The sequence below is a fragment of the Pocillopora verrucosa genome, chromosome 8 (genome assembly GCF_036669915.1).
Source record: "Pocillopora verrucosa isolate sample1 chromosome 8, ASM3666991v2, whole genome shotgun sequence".
Classification (NCBI taxonomy): Eukaryota; Metazoa; Cnidaria; class Anthozoa; order Scleractinia; family Pocilloporidae; genus Pocillopora; species Pocillopora verrucosa.
Window position 1 is genome coordinate 3531429 of NC_089319.1, and position 23153 is coordinate 3554581.

The following is a 23153-nucleotide window of genomic DNA, read 5'->3' on the forward strand; positions in this document are numbered from 1 at the left end:
GTTATATAGCGAATAGTACATAAGCGCGTAGATGTGGAGTTTCTCTTCGAGTGTTCAACTCGATAGGTCAAAAGTAAGCGCGGCGAACGAGTGAAATGTCGAGTTCAACCCGAGAAGAGAAATTCAATATCTACAAGCAGCAATGTATTATTTTTCAGAAAACAGAAAGAAAAAGAAAAAGTTACCTTGCGGGAACATATATCATGATACACTGAATTTGTCATCAAGCATAATTTTAAACACATTCACGTCGAAGCCTCACTGGTCCTGCACAAGATTCTCCTAACATTTTCTACTCCGAAATAATTGTTTTCACGGGAAGCCACATTTATCATTTGTGTTTGAACTTACCTCAAAATAGCCAATATGTCATAACTAATGAATTTTATATCATGGTCATAAATTATGGATTATCTACATATGTTGTCAAGTTGAATTTCTAACGAGTTATCAACTGAAGGGTCGCTCTAACATTTCCTATTATACTCGAGTTAAAATCAGGGAGGCAGCTTTCAAATCTTCCCACTTGACGCAAGTTCGGTCAATCTTGCTGCATTTTTCATCTGCAAGTCTTTAGCTCTTTGTTTCGTAATTGTTTACCAAAAAAAGTGTACGTTTTCGTGAGCCAAAACTTGGCTGGATTCCATGCCACCGGACAAGAGACATAAAGTTTCATAATTTTTAACTTTTAAGTAAAAACGAACTATAAATTGGTGGATCTCCACTCCAAAAGCCAATTAAAATTGATATTATGGGTGAAGTTCACTTTGTGATTGACAGCTGTTTTCTCGATAGCCAATCAAATACTTTGGACCTTTCCAACCATTAAGGTTGTTTCAAAATGTGAAAATTTCGTTAAGTGTGCTAACTCCTTCAAAGCTCACAATTTTATTTTATGGAAAAAAAAAGCCACCTTTTTTTAAAAAGAGAGAAAATAAGCCCTTAAAAGCAATTAAAGGACTAAAACTAAGATGAAAAACAGCTTTGAATTATAAATAATGTTTATTTTTAATTTAAATTGTCGTCCGATAAGGAGGGGCCCTATTTGTACAGGGAAACAAATTAAGACGGATTAAGGGAGGCTGATTTAAATGCAGATTATGTTTCTCAAGTGAAGAAGTTCCGCTTGGATAAGAAGAGTGATAATACAGAAATAAAGTAGAATGACTGTTTTATGGCTGCTCCAGTTTTCCATTGTGACTCTTCAAATCGTCCTCGGAATCCTGTTTGCCCTGGCAAAAGGAGACTTTTGTGGAAGCGTTTTCGAAACTCAACTGGGTGAGTTAAAACTCAAACTGAACGATTAGGATCTTCTTGATTCTTAAGCTTTGTTTTACATATATTCAGGTGAAAAAGCATCAGTCCATTTGTTTCGCCTTTCAGATCATGCATTAGCAGGTCATGTTGTGTATACGACTGTTGTTGTGGACGAGTTTGAATGTCAGTTAAAATGTATGGAAAACAACCGTTGCAAGTCGATCAATGTTCACCCCGGTGACAGTATTGGACAACGTATCTGTGAGTTGAATTATAAAACGCGGCAGATGAAGCCAGAGGATTTTAGAAAAAGGAAAGGATCTACATACTATAGCTCTACTCAGGTTGGTACTAAGTTTTATGCTTACCGTATTTAATTGCCAAAATGCCGAAGATATTCGGTAAATTAATAGTTTTTAGCGTGATTGGCGTGACAATTCTAGCCTCTTGAGTGCAAAAAAACATAGCTCTTTATTTCACATGACCACTGAATTTGGCTGTTGAGGGCGAAGCAAAAATGGTTAGTTTCATTTCTTCTTGCGTTTTGGGCATAAAACGTTCTCGATTGTTTTTTTAGGTTACAAACCAGCTAAATTCAGAACTTTATTGTTTTTTTCATTCTCCTTATCCATTTGAGAGCTGAGGATTACAATAGAGTATTTGCTTAATTTGTACAGACGTAACGTTGAACATAAGTTGAACATATGTGTTATATACCTATAACCGCTATGTTTCTGCGAAGATAACTTGTTGAAGTACGAGTTGATGATGTCACCTGTTAATAATAACTTTGGAGCCTGATTCAAATTATTAGGTATCCTTCATCTGTTAGTCTTAGGTTGATAATGTTTTTGGTATGTTCTCGGCATTTGTATTAACGTCCTTACTAGTTCTTTAGTTTGAAAAAAATAGTTTATTTTGAACGGCTATTCTTCATCAAAAATACTTTCACGTTTATAACGTGACCAGAGCTAAATGGATGTAATCCACTTTGTACTGTATAAAGAGAACACAATTGAAAAAATTCTCCAAGAATGAGATGGATAAGCAAATTTTCTTTTGTCTCGATGCAATGTCAATAAAGCAACGGGAAACAAATCAACTTTCCTTATTTTTGTATTAATTGTGTCAGGCTTCCTGTATGGATATTTCTCGTGAGCAAAGGCGACCCACGAAGAGCACTCAGTGTCATCCGGGATACCAAGGAACACGGTGCCAAATGCGTAAGTGGTCAGAAGATTTTGCCTGTTACGTATTCACAGCTTTTTAGACAAATTAAACTGCCTAATCATTACCGGTTGCCTCCTTTTGACAGCTCGAGGTTTAGGATAATGTTACTGACTTTGTTATGAATGAGTCATGACGTTAGCGGAACTTGTCGAGAACAAACTTAAACAAAACTGTTCTGTTGCGGTCCGGCCGGCTGGATGTTTAATTAAAGTATAACACATTTGCGACTCCAAAAGTATCCAAAATTAACTCTGTGACCAAAATATTTCACCTTTAGGCAAAACATTTTTTTTCTCGGACATGCCCTTATATCCACCTAGATATAGAAATAAATATTATGAATAATACTGGGCGATAAAGTAACATTACAAACATTACTTCTACTCACTGTATGTTGTAGCAGAGTGAAACCAAGACTCCTGTTCTTTATAATAAGTTCATTTATATTTATGGTTGAAAAAAGGAAAATTAGCTTTCATTTTTGTCTCATGATTTTAATAATAAGCTCCCGTGGTGAGAGTATTCATCCGCAGTGAAGGTTGCAAGGATCTAGGAATTGCAGAAAACTCTTGTGGCATTGCTTACATCAAAGTGAATGGAAAAGATTATTCTCCACACATCAGAGGCCATAACGTGGTTGTTATCAACGCTACCACAGGTATTATAATCAAGATCGGAGATAAAGCGCGCTGTCATTTGTTGAAAGAGCGCTCTATCAGGGTACAAAAGACAGAGTTGAGTCACGCCATCTACCAATTTGTACTATGTTCCACCATTTCCCGTACTTTTCTCTTGCTTTTTTTCGGTAATTGAAGTGAAATTTCGGAACAAACGAGCCGGCAAGTAGCAACAGAAGAACAAAACAAAGGTTTGTAAACATGCCAGCCGCTGCAATTGACGTTATTTTAACGTGAGCAGAGACAGAAATCCTCAAAGAGAAAACGAAATCGGAACAGCCTGAGTTTTGAAGGTTTTCACGCTCAGTTAGATTATACGTAAGCTTAGTTACGTGCGGTGATAAAAACCAAACACAGCTAACACTCGTATATGATATATAGTTCCGTGTTTAAAAACGAAACATAAAAAAACAAGAATGATCAAAAATTAACCAAACCGGCATAACTGTTACAATTCATACAAATCACGACGGTCTCAGAGCGATTGCGATCATGCTGAGGTCTATCGCAGCTAGCTCATCATGGCGATCTCCAATCATCGCAGTAAAGCAAGCCTCAGCAGTTACATCAGCTCCCCTTCGAGTGAACAGCTAAGAGCTTGCTCTGATATCCTTTCCGATGCATTGAGTGGATTTCCACATCAGTCACAGCAGCCGAGTTTAACGGCGCTGTCATCTCGAGCAATCTTCATGTTCCTGTGAATTCGGCTGTCGTTCATTCATAAAACACACACCTTGAGCAGTTTGTTTTCTAATTTCTAAAAGCACCTTCCTTACCGTACCGTTCCGTACCTTCTGGCGTATGCGTGGAAAACAAAAGCCCACACCGGTTTGCCTTTTTCGGGAGAGTCGTCAGAAGTAAGGTTTTACTACCTGCTTTTATTTCGCCCCAGATAAGTAACCCTTCATGATGATTTTGGAGTGCTCCAGCTGCTTCCTAAGTGCTTTACAACACAATAGAGCACAGTCAAGGCTTCGCTGTTTGTTTTATAAAAAAGAATCCTTTAAATTTCCCACGCGTTACTTTCAATTTTCAAAACAAACCTTGATTTCAAGGCAAACATCTATGTCGTCAGCATGCTCTATACTCTCATAAGCATGCTACAATAAGCCAATCAGAATCCTTGTTAGAATGGTTCAAATAATTTGATTGGTTGAACAAGACTAAAGCCGTCAAAAGTGTCAAACCATCTCAGTTCACAATCTGCAATAGTTCATAACCTGAAACTCATATATATATATATATATATATATATATATATATAAAGAATTCATAATCTCTTAAAAGATACATATTTTTCTCTTTCTAACGACCGTTCGGGACTGTTTCCAATGTCAAACGCATGAAAATTTGTCGCAATAACTCCTATCCGAAACTCCGAAACTGAATCAGAAATATACTCACAAAACGAGATTCGGTTAATTCCGTATGGAACTTATTTCAAAATATTAGCACATTAATACCTCATAGAGGTTTTCGTTACTGCACTTTTTTCGTAATTTGTAATAAAATGCATTTGTTTGCCATTCTCACGGAAAAATCATGTTTGTTCCAATTGCAGAAAAATCGTTTTGGTCGCCATTCAAGATGAAGGCTCGACATACATATCACCAGCGATTGACGCTCTAAAAAGACTTGGCGCCACCGATGACCTACTCAATCTGACAGAGTTCAGAGGATCTTTTGCTTTGGTGGGATTCGCCGGTGTGAATAGACCATCTTGGATTGCACAACAAAATGCCAAGCGAGAAAGGGGACCCAGTGAGATATCTCTGACAATCCCATCATCAGAAGGTATATCTTCGTTCTATTGATACCCTATAGCGGAATGTCAGCTTTTAAATAGGTGAACGGGTCCATCATAGCGAGCCAGCCACGCATTGACTAAACATTTTCAGGCTCTCGTGTACTCATATTGGTGTGTGTTGATTAACGAGACAACACCGCATTTCCTCCTGCAGCTATCAAAGGCTTATATTACAATCAGCCTGGCCATTCCTGCAAGGACATCCGGGACTCCGGATATTCCGTTGGAGATGGGGAGTACTGGATCGACCCTGAGAAGAACGGAAACCCTTTAAAGGTCTACTGTGACATGACAACTGACGGAGGTAAGACGAAAATGCTCGATCATGTTAAAAAGTAAAGGAACTGAATTGGGTTTGAGTTTCTGAAATTCTACTTCATGAAACAGCCTTGATGTTTGATGCACAGAGTATTTACTTCATCTTGGTTGATGTTGGCTTCGTTTTGCACAGGAGGCTGGCTTCTTGTTTCCAACATTGTGGTAGACGACCCGTCCTCGCGACAGCTTTGGATTGCGTCATCATACCGCGAGATCAGCAACTGCCACTGGAACAAAACGTTGTTCATCACAGAATATGCCATGAAAGAACTGAGAACACACTTGTCTTTCACTCAGCTGAGATTCCACTGCAACAAACAAAAAGGACGAATGATCCACGTGACCACAACTGCAAACAGCTCTGGTGAAGCTGTAGTCCAGTACTTCAGCGGTCAGACGGATAGGCGACCTTTGGCGTGTGGCTCGTTTAATAGAATGAAAGATGATAACTCCAATATAACTGGAGTCTGTCACCAATGGCAAGGCCAGAAGTGGGGTCGTCTATTGGCAGCAAATGGGATATTGAACGACCATGCCTTTTATGTCAGTTACAAATATCACTGGTCGTTGACTCCTGGAGATCAAAGATGGGAGTGCGACGATTATATTTCTAAAAGATTTTTTGCATTGTCCTCTGGCGATTTCTGGAAAGTCTTTGTTCGTTGAGGCCTGGAAACACCTACATCCGCTTCCACTTTTCCTGTAAAACTTTTCTCTGCAAAGTAAGACGTCATGATCATCGGATAACTGTAACAAGCCTTCAAACTTTTTTTATTTGTTTTTTATCATTCGAACAATTTGCGAGGTTTTCGTTCTCATATTTCGTATGTTAGTTTGTGGCCTGAATGTCATGGTGGAGTCGGTATTTCACTTCTTAAATACCATAGTAGTGACTAACTTATAACTTCTCCATACAGTATCACCCTTGAATTAAATATTGAGGTCATAGGAATAAAGGAAATGATCACCAGCCTAGGAAGTCCATAACTGTCAAACAAATTCTCCTCGGCAGCACCATAGGAAATGTATAGAGAACAGAATGGTGAACATCCATACTGATGATAGGGTGTTAAGAGTTAAAACCTTTCATCTTTCAAAGTAAACCCGACCCAAAAGGTTTATTCATCTATCTGTTTTTTCACTTTTTTTCGCGGGACGTCATTGTTTTATTGCCGCGAAGGAGGAGGGGGGAGGGAGGGTGTCAGGCGGGGCTGTTCGGAGGATTTTTGGGGAATCGCATGGTTTTCAGGCGAAGCTGAGATGATATTAGTCTTCGGTAACATAATATATAAAGGAAGGACTGTAGAAAATCGTTTGCAAATGATGGAGGGGGGGGAAGTATTCAAATACTACGGAGCCTTAGGGGACTAGGTAGATTGTGTTGTAAAATCCTCCGACCGATCTCTACCCCAACCCTCCTCCCCCTTCTGGAGATAAGAAATGATTGGTCCCTTAGTATGGACAAGCGAGTCTTTACGACACTTGGAAGTACCTTTGCTTTGACGTTGAGTTAAGCCTCCTTAAAATCTCCTACTACAATTATTCAGGGAGAACTTAAAGACTATTTCAATTTATCGCTCTGTTTTGATTTGCAGTTGGTTTGCTAGTTTGAGTTTCTTTTTACAACCGTTGCTTTTAGAAAAAATTGGTTGTTCAAGGTAATTTCATAACAATAGTTCACTTAGAAATGCAAAATTTCATTATGAAAACTTGGAATAGAAATGCTGAGACAAATTTGTTAGAAGATGTAGTAACATTGTTAAAAAAAAAACACATTACAGCAGGGTTGACGTAGTCATTTCACACATGAAATTTTCAAAATAATAAATTTCAGTACATTTTGATATTTAAAAATCTCAAGGTAAAACTATTTCTAAAGTGATTTTAAATCAATTTATTTGTAAATATTTGACATGTAGGTGATTATGCGCACAGACACACACAACCTTTTCATTCCCGTTCCGTACTCAAACTTCATTAGTGTGGGTACGGAACGACTTAACTAACTGTGTGCGAATGGTCTTAGCTGGTTACGAAACCACTGGCATCCGCCCGAGGTTGTCGGTGAATTTCTTTGGGTTGTTAGCGAGCTGGCCTAGCATTGGATGTCGGCAAGCTGGCCCAAGTTGTCAGCGAGGGGGCCTAAGTAATCGGCAAACTGGCCTTGGTTGTCGACACACTGGCCTAAATCGTCGGCAAACTGGCCTAGGACACAGACACAAACACAACATCAACGTATATTTCAATAAGTCGATAGAGTTTAAGCATATTACATAAGCATAATACATAATACTGTACTCATGATATTCTTTGCAGTGCTTATATTGCATTTTGGTTTTTACATAATCTCATTGTAATGGTTTCTGAAAAAACCATCATTGTACGAAGCCAATAAAGTTATTACTATTATACTATTATTATAGATCGAAAGTCTATCGGATTTGATCAACCACATACAACTGACTCGCGGTGACTAAAGAATGAATTATTTAAGTCAGCGCTGACTTTGATTAGAAAAGTATGAAGGCATTATAAAATTCAGTTTTGTGTCCGAGACATAATCAGCAAAATTATTCCAATTAAACATGTTAAAGCTTACAATCAAATTGAACACCTTAGGTTTGACTTGATCAACCACATTGTCTTCAGTTTTTGTTGCCTATATTAGCCCAGTGAGTCGCCTGCGGGGATACGCTTTGTGTGCGCCCCGAAGCGTCAGGCGACCGAGCAGTAAAAACGAGTGACAAAGCCGAGGACGATTATGACGGGAAATAAGAAGCAAATCATAACTGCTGGCTGTCGGCTTTGCCGTGGGTGGGGAATATACGACCACTGCAACACAAGGTGTACAGAGACCGTGTTTGACGAGGGTGCAGCCAAACGATTGGATGTATGTCATATCTGTCATAAAACAGTATATTGTTTAAACTTATGACTTTTCAATTCGTACCACGCTCAAGGTGAGTGTGATTTTTTTCCCTTTGTTATTAAGGATTACAAGAAATCGACCTTACAAACAAAGGTTTGTAAACATGCCAAGCGCCGTAATTTACGTTGTTATAACGTGAGTAGAGACGAAAGTCCTCAAAGAGAACCGAAGTGGACAGTCCGAGTTCAGAAGGTTTTCACACTCAGTTAGATTGCAAGCTTACGTACGGTAATAAAAACAAACACAGCTAACACTCTTATACTATACAAAGTTTTGTGTTCAAAACAAAACAGAAAAAACAGGAACGATGAAAAATATAGCCAAACTGGCACAACTGTTAAATTTCATACTAATCATGAAGGTGCCAGAGCGACTGCGATTACGCTGAGGTCCATCGCGGCTAAACCATCATGGTGATCTCCGATAATCACAGTGAAGAAAGCCTAAGAAATTACATCGGCCGCCCTTCGAGTGAACAACAAAGAGCTTGCTCTATCCTTTCTGATGCACTGGGTGGATGGCCACATCAGTCACAGCAGCCGAGTTTAACGGCGCTGTCATCTCAAGCAATCTTCGTGTTCCTGTAAATTAGGCTATCGTTCCCTTCATAAAACACACGTCATGAGCAGTTTGTTTTCTGATTGTTATGTGAAAAAACTTGCGTGATATTATGAGCCACAATTTAGCCGGATTTCACTGAACATTTCACTTTCAGATTGCCTACGTCTCGTGTTTCTCCCCACTTCTCTCGTGCTCTAGCCGCTTCCTGCGTGCTTTACAACAAAACAGAGCACAGTCAAGGCTTCTCTATTTGTTAAGTATAATTCAACAGATACGTTCTCGAGAAAAAGCGTAAGAGCTGCTCAAGGCGAAGCCGAGAGGAATTTTAATTCTCGAGTACTAAAAAAGTATAGCTCTACCTAATTTGGCGAAGCAAAAATAGGGGGTCTTCATTTCGCCTTTCTTATTGAGCATGAAACGATCTTGCTAATTTTATGGGTTACAAGGCAGAGAAATTCGGAACTTTATCAGTTTTTTCGATCGGAGAGCTGAGAATGTTTATTTGGACGGACGTAACGTTTTAAGGTGTCATATGTAAATATATATATATATATATATATATAAACGAATGTGGGGGTAGAGTCTACCTTGGCAGAAAGTGCTTAATGCTGTGGTAGCAGAGCAGACAGACAGAACTTTTCAACTTTTCAGTTCTGTCTGACGAGCCCTTAGGCGCGAAACTCAGAGTCACAGAGAATCGATGCGTCCTCTTTAATTATTTAACTTATGTATATATAAACTATATATATATATATTCGTTTTGTTTCTGCAAAGATAACATGTTGAAGCACAAGTTGGTACTGTAACCTGTTTACAAAAAGTTTGCAGCCTGATGCAAATTAGTAGGTTCGCTTTATCTTTAACTCCCAGGTTTATTACGTTTTATGTTCTCGGCATCTTTACCAACGTTCTCAGTAGTTCTTTACTTTAAACAGAGTATATTATTTTGAACGGCTATTAGTGATTATGAAAACTTTCACGCGGTACAAGGTGATCAGAGCTAAACGGATGTAATCCACTTGTTACTTAACTAAGCGAAAAAAAGTTATTCAAAGGATGAAATGGATTAGTTTTTGTCCTCTCGACTTCATGTCAACGAAAACAAAGTGAAAAAATCCATTTTCTTTTACTTTGTATAAATTATGTCATGCATCCTGTGTTGATGTTTCTCGTGAGCAAAGTCGACTCTTTAATTGCAAATTCCTCAAAACAAAAGTCACCCTGCTGATTTGGCGAATCAGATTATCAATGAGAATGATAAAAGTAGAAACAAACTCTTCTATTACTGCGACGAACAAAAGGAGTTTTCGTGCAAACTGAAGAGCAATTAAAGCGATGAATAAAAAGGAATCATGAATTATAGATAAGAAGTATTTCAATTGTGAGTCAATGACTCTCAGAGGAAGGCAAATATAAGAAAGCTGATATGCAACAAGAAAAACTAAGGAGCTCCACCTGGGAAAGATAAAACGGCCAATTTCAGTATGGCTGTTTTATGGCTGACCCAGTTTGCCATTGTTAGCCTAAACATCCTTTTGGGAATTCTGTTTGTCCTAGCAGACAAAGACTTTTGTGGAAGCGTTTTTGAAACTCGAGTCGGTGAGTAACTACTTCCAAATAAAAAAAGAAAAGAGGAAAACACCTAGAAAGAACGTTTTTTTCCTTTCAGACCATGCCTTGGTGGGTCATGTTATTCAGACGACTGTTGTTGTGGACGAGTTTGAATGCCAATTAAAATGTATGGGAAATAACAGCTGTAAGTCGATCAATGTTCATCCTGGTGACAGCACTAGCCCAAGGGGCGGGAATCCGTCTTACCGCTGCATCGCCCAGAATTCAGCGACATATCCGGGACTTTCATTAAGACGCTGGCGCTAAATTTAAAAGCTAATTAGAAAATGATTGTCAAACAATAAAGGAAAAGGGCTGAAAATGTCGAGGAAGGCTTACGTTCTCTTCGTTTATGGATAAACTACTTTTCAAATGCTACTTTTACCATATGGCTTTTAAAGAAAAAAGTTCAATTGAATAGTGTATCATTCTCACTTTGTTCTTGCGCTTTCAGAAGAGGTCGCAAATTTGCCTTGAAAATTGACTATGTTAGCATCCTGCTTGTATGAGAAGTCGATCTCAGCGCACTTTCAGGCGTAATTTATCTTCACTCAATTGCTAGATTTCTCTTTTACCATATGGTTATTTTTATTTGACATTCTAGAAAGCGTCATAGAAATTTTCAAGGGATTCCAAACTTTGGAAGTAGTCGCAAAACGCGAATTTCGAAAACGTTTGCTAAGCATCGTAGTGTTCTATCCAAATTTGTCCTTTGGAGACCCCCACGAGAATACAAGTGACCTATTTTAAACTTCCCGCGAGAATATCAAGGTATGTTAAGCTCCGCCTCCGCAAACAATCGCGCACACGCCGCCTAATTAGTATTGAAATTGAGGTGGTAACTAGACAATGCTTAAAAAACTGTAAAAGCTTTTAAGATATGATCGCTGAGATCGCTGCAGAAATATTCAGCAATCGTTACTATCATATGGAAACCACACTCCTATTATTGTCGCAAGATAGACTCTAGTTCTATCTCGACGATCGTCGCACTCACAAGCCGGTTTTCGGAAGCATCGCTCATATTTTTCTCTACCGATTGAAGCGATTTTAACGAAGTAGATTCTTCATGATACTTTTTTTTCTAAATTTTTCTTTTTTCTATCTTCTATTTTCATGATACTAATTTTTATAATTCCGATAACATTTTGACCAACGGGAGTCTGTCAGTCCATTTAAGAATTCGCTGCAAACGAATTTGCTAAACGCTTTGTTAAGAGCGTGGCTATTGTTAATTATTGCTATTGTTCACTTTATGTCACCTTGGGATTTACTTTACGCATCCAACCGTTTGATTGACAGCAGCTGAAATCTGCAAAGAGACTCATGTATTCCCAAAGCTTTACCTGCTGACCAATCACAACCGACTAGTTCAGGATATGCATATTATTATGCTGCCCGCTGATTAAATGGGCACTGCAAGTAAATGTCGCGAAAGACAATAGCATTCTGGGCGATGTGAAATACTGTACAACAGCTTCACCAGAGCTGTTAGCAACGGGAGTCACGTGGATTGTATGTTCTTTTTTGTTTACTGCAATGAAATCTCAGCTGAGTGAAGGACAAGTGTGTTCTCAGTTATTTCATGGCATCCTTCGTGATGAACAGCGTCTTGTTTTCGTGACAGTTGCTGATTTCACGGTATGAAGATTTAATCCAAAGCTGTCGCGAGGACGGGTCGTCCACCAAAACGTTGGAAACAAGAAGCCAACCTCCTGGAAAAAAACGAATGAAATCTGAACATTAGACGCGATGCCTGTTCCAATTATTATTGCGGTACGTACCTAACTCAACACCAACTTCATTGATTGTCTTTTATTTTCCAAAGTATTTTTACCTCCGTCAGTTGTCATGTCACAGTAGACATTTAGTGGCTTTCCGTTCTTCTCAGGGTCGATCCAGTACTTCCCGTTTTTTGAAAGAAACGTGAGTCTCGAATGTCCTTACAGGAATGACCAGGCTGATTGTAATAGAAGCCTCTGGTAGCTGAAAAGGAAACGAGGTTTGATCATGATGGGTTTATTAATCTTCACACACCAGGTAAGACGCTGAAAAAAGGTTAGAAAGCTATACGCAAACTTGAACACGACGGTCCTCATTTATCTCCAGAAATGCGTTTTAAAAAGGAGTCCCCAATTGAAAATTTCCACCATCCTCATTGCACTTAATAGTCATGTGTTTTGTTTGATAACGTCTACAATATTAATTTTCTATAACAGTCTCACCACTTACGTGTTTTACAATGTTTTCCTTTGTACCCTGGATGACACTGTCCGTTTTTAGTTGTTTGTTTTCGCCCGCGAGAAACATTCATGCAGGAGGCCTGATTAGTAAAACAGAAAGGTGAACTTTTTTCTTCCCGTTCTGCCATCGATTGTTGTTCAGAGTAAACAAAGCTTGTTTTCTCGTTATCAGTATTCAGACGCTAAATGTGCGCTTTTTAAAAGCAAATTTGAAGTTACCCTTACACTCTTGTCAACACTCAGAACATGCTATACAAGCGGAAATGAAACCTTTTGGTTCGAAGGTTGTTGCAAAACAGGAATTGTATAGTGATGGAGATAGTTAAGACTCGCTTGAAAAAATGTTTGCCCGTGATTTTAAACTGCCTGATGTAAGCCAATAACAAATGATTCTCTCAGTTTTCATTAGTATATAGCAGTAGTTCCGAAAAATTGTTCTTGGCAGTAAATAAGACAGGAAAGTTATCAACAAACCTGCTTAACCCACAACCAACCTGAACAGAGCTATGGCTCATCTGCCGTGTTTTATTATTCAACTCACAGCTGCGTTTTCCTCCAAAACAACCGCAAGTTGTCATCAATGGAAAGACATGAAGTGGGGATCAGTAAAAGTCGTACAGGAAAGTTTAAACGATTCTACTTTATATTTACCAGGCGCTAATCACTGGTATTTGCCAAATGGGGATCAAAGATGGGAGTGCGACGACTTCAAGAGGAACTCTCACACAGAATTTTTTTCGCTGTCCTCTGATGATCTTTGGAAAGTCTTTGTTCGCTAGGACCTAAAGCGACAGTCAGATACACCTTCTTTCAAAGCCTTGAAAAGCTCTAACAACACACGCAGAAAAATACGATATTTTTTCAGGTGTGTTTGATATAGCCAATCAGCTGCTGACAGGTCAATCGCCTTTCACGTCTGTTGTTGATGAATGAACGGCGAGTCTTCACCATGGCTGCTAAAACACTGAAAAGTCCGTATCGTATCAGTGACATTCAAATTTTCCTGAAAGAGGAAGTAAACCAAAATACCAAAAGAAAAAACCGAAAGTTACGTATTCAGTGCCCTTGGTAATGGCATTTCTCACCGCTGAGAACGAAAATCGATTCCTGGAAGACTTGTCAACTTTTGCTGTGTATCTGAAAGATTTCTTCAGTCGGTAAGGACAAGGTCAATAACTAAGAATTTTGTAAATTGAAAATTACGCCCAATTTTGCTTTTAGAAAGATTCAACGCATTCTTTCATCTTGAGCTTTAGCGCCAACGCAATTTTCGATTTTTTCGAACTTTCTCGAATTAGGCAGCTAAAACTCTAAAAAATCCGTACCGCTGACAGACAGTGAGGTTCAAACTTCCCTAGAAGAGGAAAAAAAACCAATATACAAAAATAAAAACCGAAAGCTACGCATTCAGTGGCTTTGATATTGGCATTTTTCGCGGCTGACAATGAAAATTGACAACTGGAAGATTTACCACAGGCAGATTTTGGCCATTTACCTGAAAGACTTCATCTGTCGGTAAGGACAAAGCCAATAAATGAGAATTTTTTTAAATTGAAATGACGACCATTGTTGTTTTTGTAATCATGTTTTAACGCATTTTTCCATCTTAAGAGTTAGCGCCAACGCACTTTACAATTTTTATTCGGAGATTGTCAATTCTTTTATTTCCATTCGTTAATAAAGTCAACTTTTCTTGTCAGTAAAGAGCTATTGTGTTTATATGATAAACAAAATAATACATTGTTGCTTGTAGATATTGAATTTCTCTTCTCGTGTTGAACTCGACATCTCACTCGTTCGCCGCGCTTACTTGTGAGCTATCGAGTTGAACACTCGAAGAGAAACTCTACATCTACGCACTTATGTACTATTCGCTATATAACATTCATTTGAATTTTGGTCCTCTTTTATTTTCAGTCAGTATGATTGTGTTTTAGGCACAGACTAACTCTATAGCTCTAATTCCGGCATACTATGAATTTGTGCCAGGGAAAATATGCACGTTGTACCTGAAACAGTACCACCAGCTCAGATAGTCTAAGTGGCTTTGAACCTGCACAGGCAGTGGTAAAATAGTTGACGCATTGGAATCCGGGCCGAGGGGTCTGGGCTTAAGAACTAGCCGGGTTATTGTGTTCTTTCTTTGTGCCTATCTCCATCCAGGAGTAAAACAGGTAACACCGAACTGTCAGGGGTGCCTCACAAAGTGAGGGGGGAAAGGACAGAACAGAAACTGGGATAAGCTCCAGTCTGATTGGCTACATGACTCAAGTACAGACATTACCACTCTTTTTGAAAAAGCATTACAGATCAGAAAAACAGAGAGAAAAAGAAAAAAGTAACCTTGCGGGAACATATATCTTGATACACTGAATTTGTCATCAGGCATAATTTTAAACACATTCACGTCGAAGCCTCACTGCTCCTGCACAAGATTCTCATAACATTTTCTACTCCGAAATAATTGTTTTCACGGGATACCACATTTATCATTTGTGTTTGAACTTATTACAAAATAGCCAATATGTCATACCTAATGAATTTATATCATGGTCATAAATTATGGATTATCTACATGTGTTGTCAAGTTGAATTTCTAACGAGTTATCAACTGAAGGGTCGCTCTAACATTTCCTATTATACTCGAGTTGCGCAAGTCTTTGGCTCTTTGTTTCGTGATTGTTTACCAAAAAAGTGCACGAGCCAAAACTTGGCTGGATTCCATGACACCGGTCAAGAGGCATTAAGTTTCTTAATTTTTCACTTTTAAGTAAAAACGAACTATAAATTGGTGGATCTCCACTCCAAAAGCCAATTAAAATTGATATTATGGGTGAAGTTCATTTTGTGATTGACAGCTGTTTTCTCGATAGCTAATCAAATACTTTGGACCTTTCCAACCATTAAGGTTGTTTCAAAATGTGAAAATTTCGATGTGTGCTAACTCCTTCAAAGCTCACAATTTTATTTTATGGAAAAAAAAAGGCCACCTTTTTTTAAAAAGAGAGAAAATAAGCCCTCAAAAGCAATTAAAGGACTAAAACTAAGATGAAAAATAGCTTTTAATAATAAATAATGTTTATTTTTAATTTAAATTGTCGTCCAATAAGGAGGGGCCCTATTTGTACAGGGAAACAAATTAAGACGAATGAAGGGAGGCTGATTTAAATGCAGATTATGTTTATCAAGTGAAGAAGTTCCGCTTGGATAAGAAGAGCGATAATACAGAAATAAAGTAGAATGACTGTTTTATGGCTGCTCCAGTTTTCCATTGTGACTCTTCAAATCGTCCTCGGAATCCTGTTTGCACTGGCAAAAGGAGACTTTTGTGGAAGCGTTTTCGAAACTCAACTGGGTGAGTTAAAACTCAAACTGAACGATTAGGATCTTCTTGATTCTTAAGCTTTGTTTTACATATATTCAGGTGAAAAAGCATCAGTCCATTTGTTTCGCCTTTCAGAGCATGCATTAGCAGGTCATGTTGTATATACGACTGTTGTTGTGGACGAGTTTGAATGTCAGTTAAAATGTATGGGAAACAACCGTTGCAAGTCGATCAATGTTCACCCCGGTGACAGTATTGGACAACGTATCTGTGAGTTGAATGATAAAACGCGGCAGATGAAGCCAGAGGATTTTAGAAAAAGGAAAGGATCTACATACTATAGCTCTGCTCAGGTTGGTACTAAGTTTTATGGTTACCGTATTTAATTGCCAAAATGCTGAAGATCTTCGGTACATTAAAAGTTTTTAGCGTGATTGGAATGACAATTCTAGCCTCCTGAGTGCAAAAAAACATAGCTCTTTATTTCACACAGCCATTGAATTTGGCTGTTGAGGGCGAAACAAAAATGGGTAGCTTCATTTCTTCTTGCGTTTAGAGCATAAAACCTTCTCGATTATTTTTTTAGGTTACAAACCAGAGAAATTCAGAACTTTATTGTTTTTTTCATTCTCCTTATCTATCCGAGAGCTGAGAATAACAAGAGAGTATTTGCTTAATTTGTACAGACGTAACGTAGAACATAAGTTGAACATATGTGTTATATACCTATAACCGCTCTGTTTCTGCGAAGATAACTTGTTGAAGCACGAGTTGATGATGTCACCTGTTAATAATAACTTTGGAGCCTGATTCAAATTATTAGGTATCCTTCATCTGTTAGTCTTGGGTTGACAATATTTTTGGTATGTTTCCGGCATTTGTATTAACGTCCTTACTAGTTCTTTAGTTTGAAAAATATTTTATTTTGAACGGCTATTCCTCATCAAAAATACTTTCACGTTTATAACGTGACCAGAGCTAAATGGATGTAATCCACTTTGTACTGTATAAAGAGAACAATTGAAAAAAATTCTCCAAGAATTAGATGGATAAGCAAATTTTCTTTTTGTCTCGATGTTATGTGAATAAAGCAACGGGAAACAAATCAACTTTCCTTATTTTTGTATTAATTGTGTCAGGCTTCCTGCATGGATATTTCTCGTGAGCAAAGGCGACCCACTAAGAGCGCTCAGTGTCATCCGGGATACCAAGGAACACGGTGCCAAATGCGTAAGTGGTCAGAAGACTTTGCCTGTTACGTATTCACAGCTTTTTAGACAAATTAAACTGCATAATCATTACCGGTTGCCTCCTTTTGACAGCTCGAGGCTAAGGATAATGTTACTGACTTTGTTATAAATGAGTCATGACGTTAGCGGAACTTGTCGAGAACAAACTTAAACAAAACATAAAGTGGCGAGAGAACACATGCAGAATCTCACAAACGGAGGCGTATGTGAAGCATAAAACTGTTGTGTTGCGGTCCGGCCGGCTGGATGTTTAATTAAAGTATAACACACTTGCGACTCCAAAAGTATCCAAAATTAATTCTGTGACCAAAATATTTCACCTTTAGGCAAAACATTTTTTTTCTCGGACATGCCCTTATATCCACCTAGATATAGAAATAAATATTATGAATAATACTTGGCGATAAAGTAACATTACAAACATTACTTCTACCTACTGTATGTTGTAGCAGAGTGAAACCAAGACTCCTGTTCTTTATAATAAGTTCATTTATATTTATGGTTGAAACAAAGGAAAATTAGCTTTCATTTTTGTTTCATGATTTTAATAATAAGCTCCCGTGGTGAGAGTATTCATCCGCAGTGAAGGTTGCGAGGATCTGGGAATTACAGCAAACACTTGTGGTATTGCTTACATCAAAGTGAATGGAAAAGATTATTCTCCACACATCAGAGGCCATAACGTGGTTGTTATCAACGCTATGACAGGTATTATAATCAAGATCGGAGATAAAGCGCGCTGTCATTTGTTGAAAGAGCGCTCTATCAGGGTACAAAAGACAGAGTTAAGTCACGTCATCCACTAATTTGTACTATGTTCCACCATTTCCCGTACTTTTCTCTTGCTTTTTTTCGGTAATTGAAGTGAAATTTCGGAACAAACGAGCCGGCAAGTAGCAACAGAAGAGCCAAACAAAGGTTTGTAAACATGCCATGCCATGCCATGAAAAATTAACCAAATCGGCATGACTGTTACAATTCATACAAATCATGACGGTCTCAGAGCGATTGCGATCATGCTGAGGTCCATCGCAGCTAGCTCATCATGGCGATCTCCGATCATCGCAGTAAAGCAAGCCTCAGAAATTACATCGGCCCCTCTTCGAGTGAACAACTAAGAGCTTGCTCTGATATCCTTTCCGATGCATTGAGCGGATGGCCACATCAGTCACAGCAGCCGAGTTTAACGGCGCTGTCATCTCGAGCAATCTTCATGTTCCTGCGAATCAATCCGCTGTCGTTCATACGTAAAACACACGCCTTGAGCAGTTTGTTTTCTAATTGTCATGACAAAAAACTTGCGGGTTTTTATGAGCCACAATTCGGCCGGATTTCACTGAATATTTCACTTTCAGATTCCGTATTAAAACTGGAAACCTTTGGCGAAAGTGTTAAATTCGACCTGCCCAAATATTTCAGGTTATGAACTATTGCAGATTGTGAACTGAGAGGGTTTGACACTTTTGACGGCTTTAGTCTTGTTCAACCAATCAAATTATTTGAACCATTCTAACAAGGATTCTGATTGGCTTATTGTAGAATGCTTATGAGAGTATAGAGCATACTGACGACATTGATGTTTGCTTTGAAATCAAGGTTTGTTTTGAAAATTTAAAGTAATGCGTGGGAAATTTAAAGGATTCTTTTTTATAAAACAAATAGCGAAGCCTTGACTGTGCTCTATTCTGTTGTAAAGGACTTAGGAAGCAGCTGGAGCACTCCAAAATCATCATGAAGGGTTACTTATCTGGGGCGAAATAAAAGCAGGTAGTAAAACCTTACTTCTGACGACTTTCCCGAAAAAGGCAAACCGGTGTGGGCTTTTGTTTTCCGCGCATACGCCAGAAGGTAGCGCCGCTGTCTCCCTATCGACTCCATGGTCTTTATTTAATAGAACGATGTGCTCAGTTTAAAATCTGCGGGGTTAGCTCCAGCTCGAATGATCATAATCTCTTTAAGCTACCAGTCAACTGGAAAATGTACGTCTTCATTATAAGCTTGATTGTAGTGGAAGGGAAACTTTTGTTACCATTCTTCATTTGCAGGTACTGTACTAGGAGCCAAAGGATTTGACACTCATGCGAATAGTTCCGCTGGTATTCACCTGAGAGATTACCTTAACGGAATCAAAGGAGAGTATGTGCCATATTGACGTGCTTTTATATATGTTCATAGAACAAAACAAAACGAAAGCTGATATAAAACAAATGTAAAGGAAGGGAATGATCATCCAACCCTCTAAGGAGGAACTGGTCTTTTACGCTGTAATCTCACTACCATAAAATGTAGCATATGATAGTTCAGAGCACAAACATCATGGATCCTACATCATTTAAGTACATCTGCCCCAGCTTTTATATATATATATATATATATATATATATATATATATATATATATAAAAAGAATTCATAATCTCTTAAAAGATACATATTTTTCTCTTTCTAACGACCGTTCGGGATTGTTCCCACGCATGAAAATTTGTCGCAATAACTCCTATCCGAAACTGAATCAGAAATATACTCACAAAACGAGATTCGGTTAATTCCGTGGGGAACTTATTTCAAAATATTAGCACATTAATGCCTCATAGAGAGTTTCGTTATTGCACTTTTTTCGTAATTTGCAATAAAATGCATTTGTTTGCCATTCTCACGGAAAAATCATGTTTGTTCCAATTGCAGAAAAATCGTTCTGGTCGCCATTCAAGATCAAGGCTCAACATACATATCACCAGCGATTGACGCTCTAAAAAGAGTTGGCGCCACCGATGACCTACTCAATCTGACAGAGTTCAGAGGATCTTTTGCTTTGGTGGGATTCGCCGGTGTGAATAGACCATCCTGGATTGCACAACAAAATGCCAAGCGAGAAAGGGGACCCAGTGAGATATCTCTGACAATCCCATCATCAGAAGGTATATCTTCGTTCTATTGATACCCTATAGAGGAATTTCAGCTTTCAAATAAGTGAACGGGTCCATCATAACGAGCCAGCCACGCATTGACTAAACATTTTCAGGCTCTCGTCCACTCATATCGGTGTGTGTTGATTAACAAGACAACACCACATTTTCTCCTGTAGCTATCAAAGGCATATATTACAATCAGCCTGGCCATTCCTGCAAGGACATCCAAGACTCCGGATATTCCGTTGGAGATGGGGAGTACTGGATCGACCCTGAGAAGAACGGAAACCCTTTAAAGGTCTACTGTGACATGACAACTGACGGAGGTGAGATGCAAATGCTCGATCATGTTAAAAAAAGTAAAGGAACTGAATTGGATTTGAGTTTCTGAACTTCTACTTCATGATGTTTGAAACATTTAGTTCATGTTGGTTGATGTTGGCTTCGTTTTGCACAGGAGGCTGGCTTCTTGTTTCCAACGTTGTGGTAGACGACCCGTCCTCGCGACAGCTTTGGATTGCGTCATCATACCGTGAAATCAGCAACTGCCACTGGAACAAAACGTTGTTCATCACAGAAAATGCCATGAAAGAACTGAGAACACACTTGTCTTTCACTCAGCTGAGATTCCACTGCAACAAACAAAAAGGACGAATGATCCACGTGACCACAACTGCAAACAGCTCTGGTGATGCTGTAGTTCAGTACTTCAGCGGTCAGACGGATAGCCGACCTTTGGCGTGTGGCTCGTTTAATAGAATGAAAGATGATAACTCCAATATAACTGGAGTCTGTCACCAATGGAAAGACCAGCAGTGGGGTTACCCACCGTCGGCAAAAGAGACATTGTCCGACCGCGCCTTTTGTGTCCCTAACAAATATCACTGGTTGTTGATTCCTGGAAATCAAAGATGGGAGTGTGACGACTATATTTCTAAAATATTTTTTGCGTTGTCCTCTGGCGATTTCTGGAAAGTCTTTGTTCGTTAAGGCCTGGAAACACCTACATCCGCTTCCACTTTTCCTGTGAAACTTTTCTCTGCAAAGTAAGACGTCATGATCATCGGATAACTGTAACGAGCTTTCAAACTTTTTTAATTTGTTTTTTATCATTCGAACAATTTGTGAGGTTTTCGTTTTTATATTTCGTATGTTAGTTTGTGGCCTGAACGTCTTGGAGGAGTTGGTATTTCACCTCTTATTCAAATACTACGGAGCCTTAGGAGAGATTGTGTTGTAAAATCCTCCGACCGACCTCTACCCCACCCCCCCTCCAACTTCTGGAGATACGAAATGACTGGTACTACGGACAAGTGAGTCTTTACAACACTTGGAAGTACCTTTGCTTTGACGTTGAGTTAAGCCTCCTTAAAATCTCCTGGTACAATCATTCAGGGAGACTATTTCAATTTATCGCTCTGTTTTGATTTGCAGTTGGTTTGCTAGTTTGAGTTTGTTTTTACAACCGTTGCTTTTAGAAAAAATTGGTTGTTCAAGGTAATTTCATAACAATAGTTCACTTAGAAATGCAAATTTCATTAGGAAAACTTGGAATAGAAATGCTGAGACAAATTTGTTAGAAGATGTAGTGACATTATTAAAAAACACATTACAGCAGGGTTGACGTAGCCATTTTACACACGAAATTTTAAAATAATAAATTTCAGTAGATTTTGATGTTTAAAAAGCTCAAGGTAAAACTATTTCTAAAGTGATTTTGTAAATATTTGACATGTAGATGATTATGCGCGCAGACACACACAACCTTTTCATTCCCGTTCCGTTCCCAAACTTCATTAGTATGGGTACGGAACGACTTAACTAACTGAGTACGAATGGTCTTAGCTGGGTACGAAACGACTGGCATCCGCCCGTGGTTGTCGGTGAATTTCTTTGGGTTGTTGGCGAACTGGCTTAGCATGGGATGTCGGCAAGCTGGCCCAAGTTGTCAGCGAGGGCCTAAGTAATCGGCAAACTGGCCTTGGTTGTCGGCACACTGGCCTAAATCGTCGGCAAACCGGCCTTGGACAAAGATACAAACACAACATCGACGAATATTTCAATAAATCGATAGAGTTTAAGCATATTACATAAGCATAATACATAATACTGTGTTCCTGATATTCTTTGCAGTGCTTATATTGCATTTTGGTTTTTACATAATCTCATTGTAATGGTTTCTGAATAAACCATCATTGTACGAAGCCAATAAAGTTATTACTATTATTGTCATTATTATAGATCGAAAGTCTATCTGATTTGATTAACCACATACAACTGACTCGAGGTGACTAAAGAAGGAATTATTTAAGTCAGCGCTGACTTTGATTGGTAAAAGTATGAAGACTTTATAAAATTCAGTTTTGTGTCCGAGACATAATCAGCAAAATTATCCCAGTTAAACATGTTAGAGCTTACAATCAAACTGAACACCTTAGGTTTGATTTGATCAACCACACTGTCTTCAATTTTTCTTGCCTACTTTATCCCAGTGAGTCGCCTGCGGGGATGCGCTTTGTGTGAGCCCCGAAGCGTCAGGCGACCGAGCAGTAAAAACGAGTAAGAAAGCCGAGGACGATTGTGACGGGAAATAAGAAGCACACCAAAACTGCTGGTTGTCGGCTCTACCGTGGTTGGGGAATATACGACCACTGCAGCACAAGGTGTACAGAGACCGTGTTTGACGAGGGTGCAGCCAAACGATTGGTTGTATGTTATATCTTTAATAAAACAGTATATTGTTTAAACTTATGACTTTCCAATTAGTACCTCGCTCAAGGTTAGTGTGACTTTTTTCCCCTTTGTTATTAAGGATTACAAGAAATCGACCTTACAAAAAAAATTTTGTAAACATGCCAAGCGCCGTAATTTACGTTGTTATAACGCGAGTAGAGACAAAAGTCCTCAAAGAGAAACGAAATGGACAGTCTGAGTTTAGAAGGTTTTCACACTCAGTTAGATTGCAAGCTTACGTACGGTAATAAAAAACAAACACAGCTAACACTCCTATACTGTACAAAGTTTTGTGTTCAAAACA

General features: G+C 38.7%; 2 protein-coding genes across 2 annotated transcripts; both read left to right on the forward strand.

Annotated features, from left to right (window-relative positions):
• The first annotated feature begins 1112 nt into the window (after positions 1–1112).
• LOC136282914 (uncharacterized) lies at positions 1113–7676 on the forward strand. Its single transcript, XM_066170959.1, has 7 exons — positions 1113–1278; positions 1384–1601; positions 2390–2480; positions 2993–3221; positions 4726–4958; positions 5126–5275; positions 5423–7676. Exons 1-7 carry the CDS (start codon positions 1164–1166, stop codon positions 5953–5955), a joined length of 1569 nt encoding a protein of 522 aa, XP_066027056.1. The 5' UTR covers positions 1113–1163; the 3' UTR covers positions 5956–7676.
• An 8153-nt stretch (positions 7677–15829) lies between these two features.
• On the forward strand, positions 15830–22348 carry LOC136282913 (uncharacterized). Its single transcript, XM_066170957.1, has 8 exons — positions 15830–15988; positions 16094–16311; positions 17098–17188; positions 17764–17916; positions 19254–19344; positions 19893–20125; positions 20293–20442; positions 20574–22348. Exons 1-8 carry the CDS (start codon positions 15874–15876, stop codon positions 21104–21106), a joined length of 1584 nt encoding a protein of 527 aa, XP_066027054.1. The 5' UTR covers positions 15830–15873; the 3' UTR covers positions 21107–22348.
• The last annotated feature ends 805 nt before the right edge of the window (positions 22349–23153 follow it).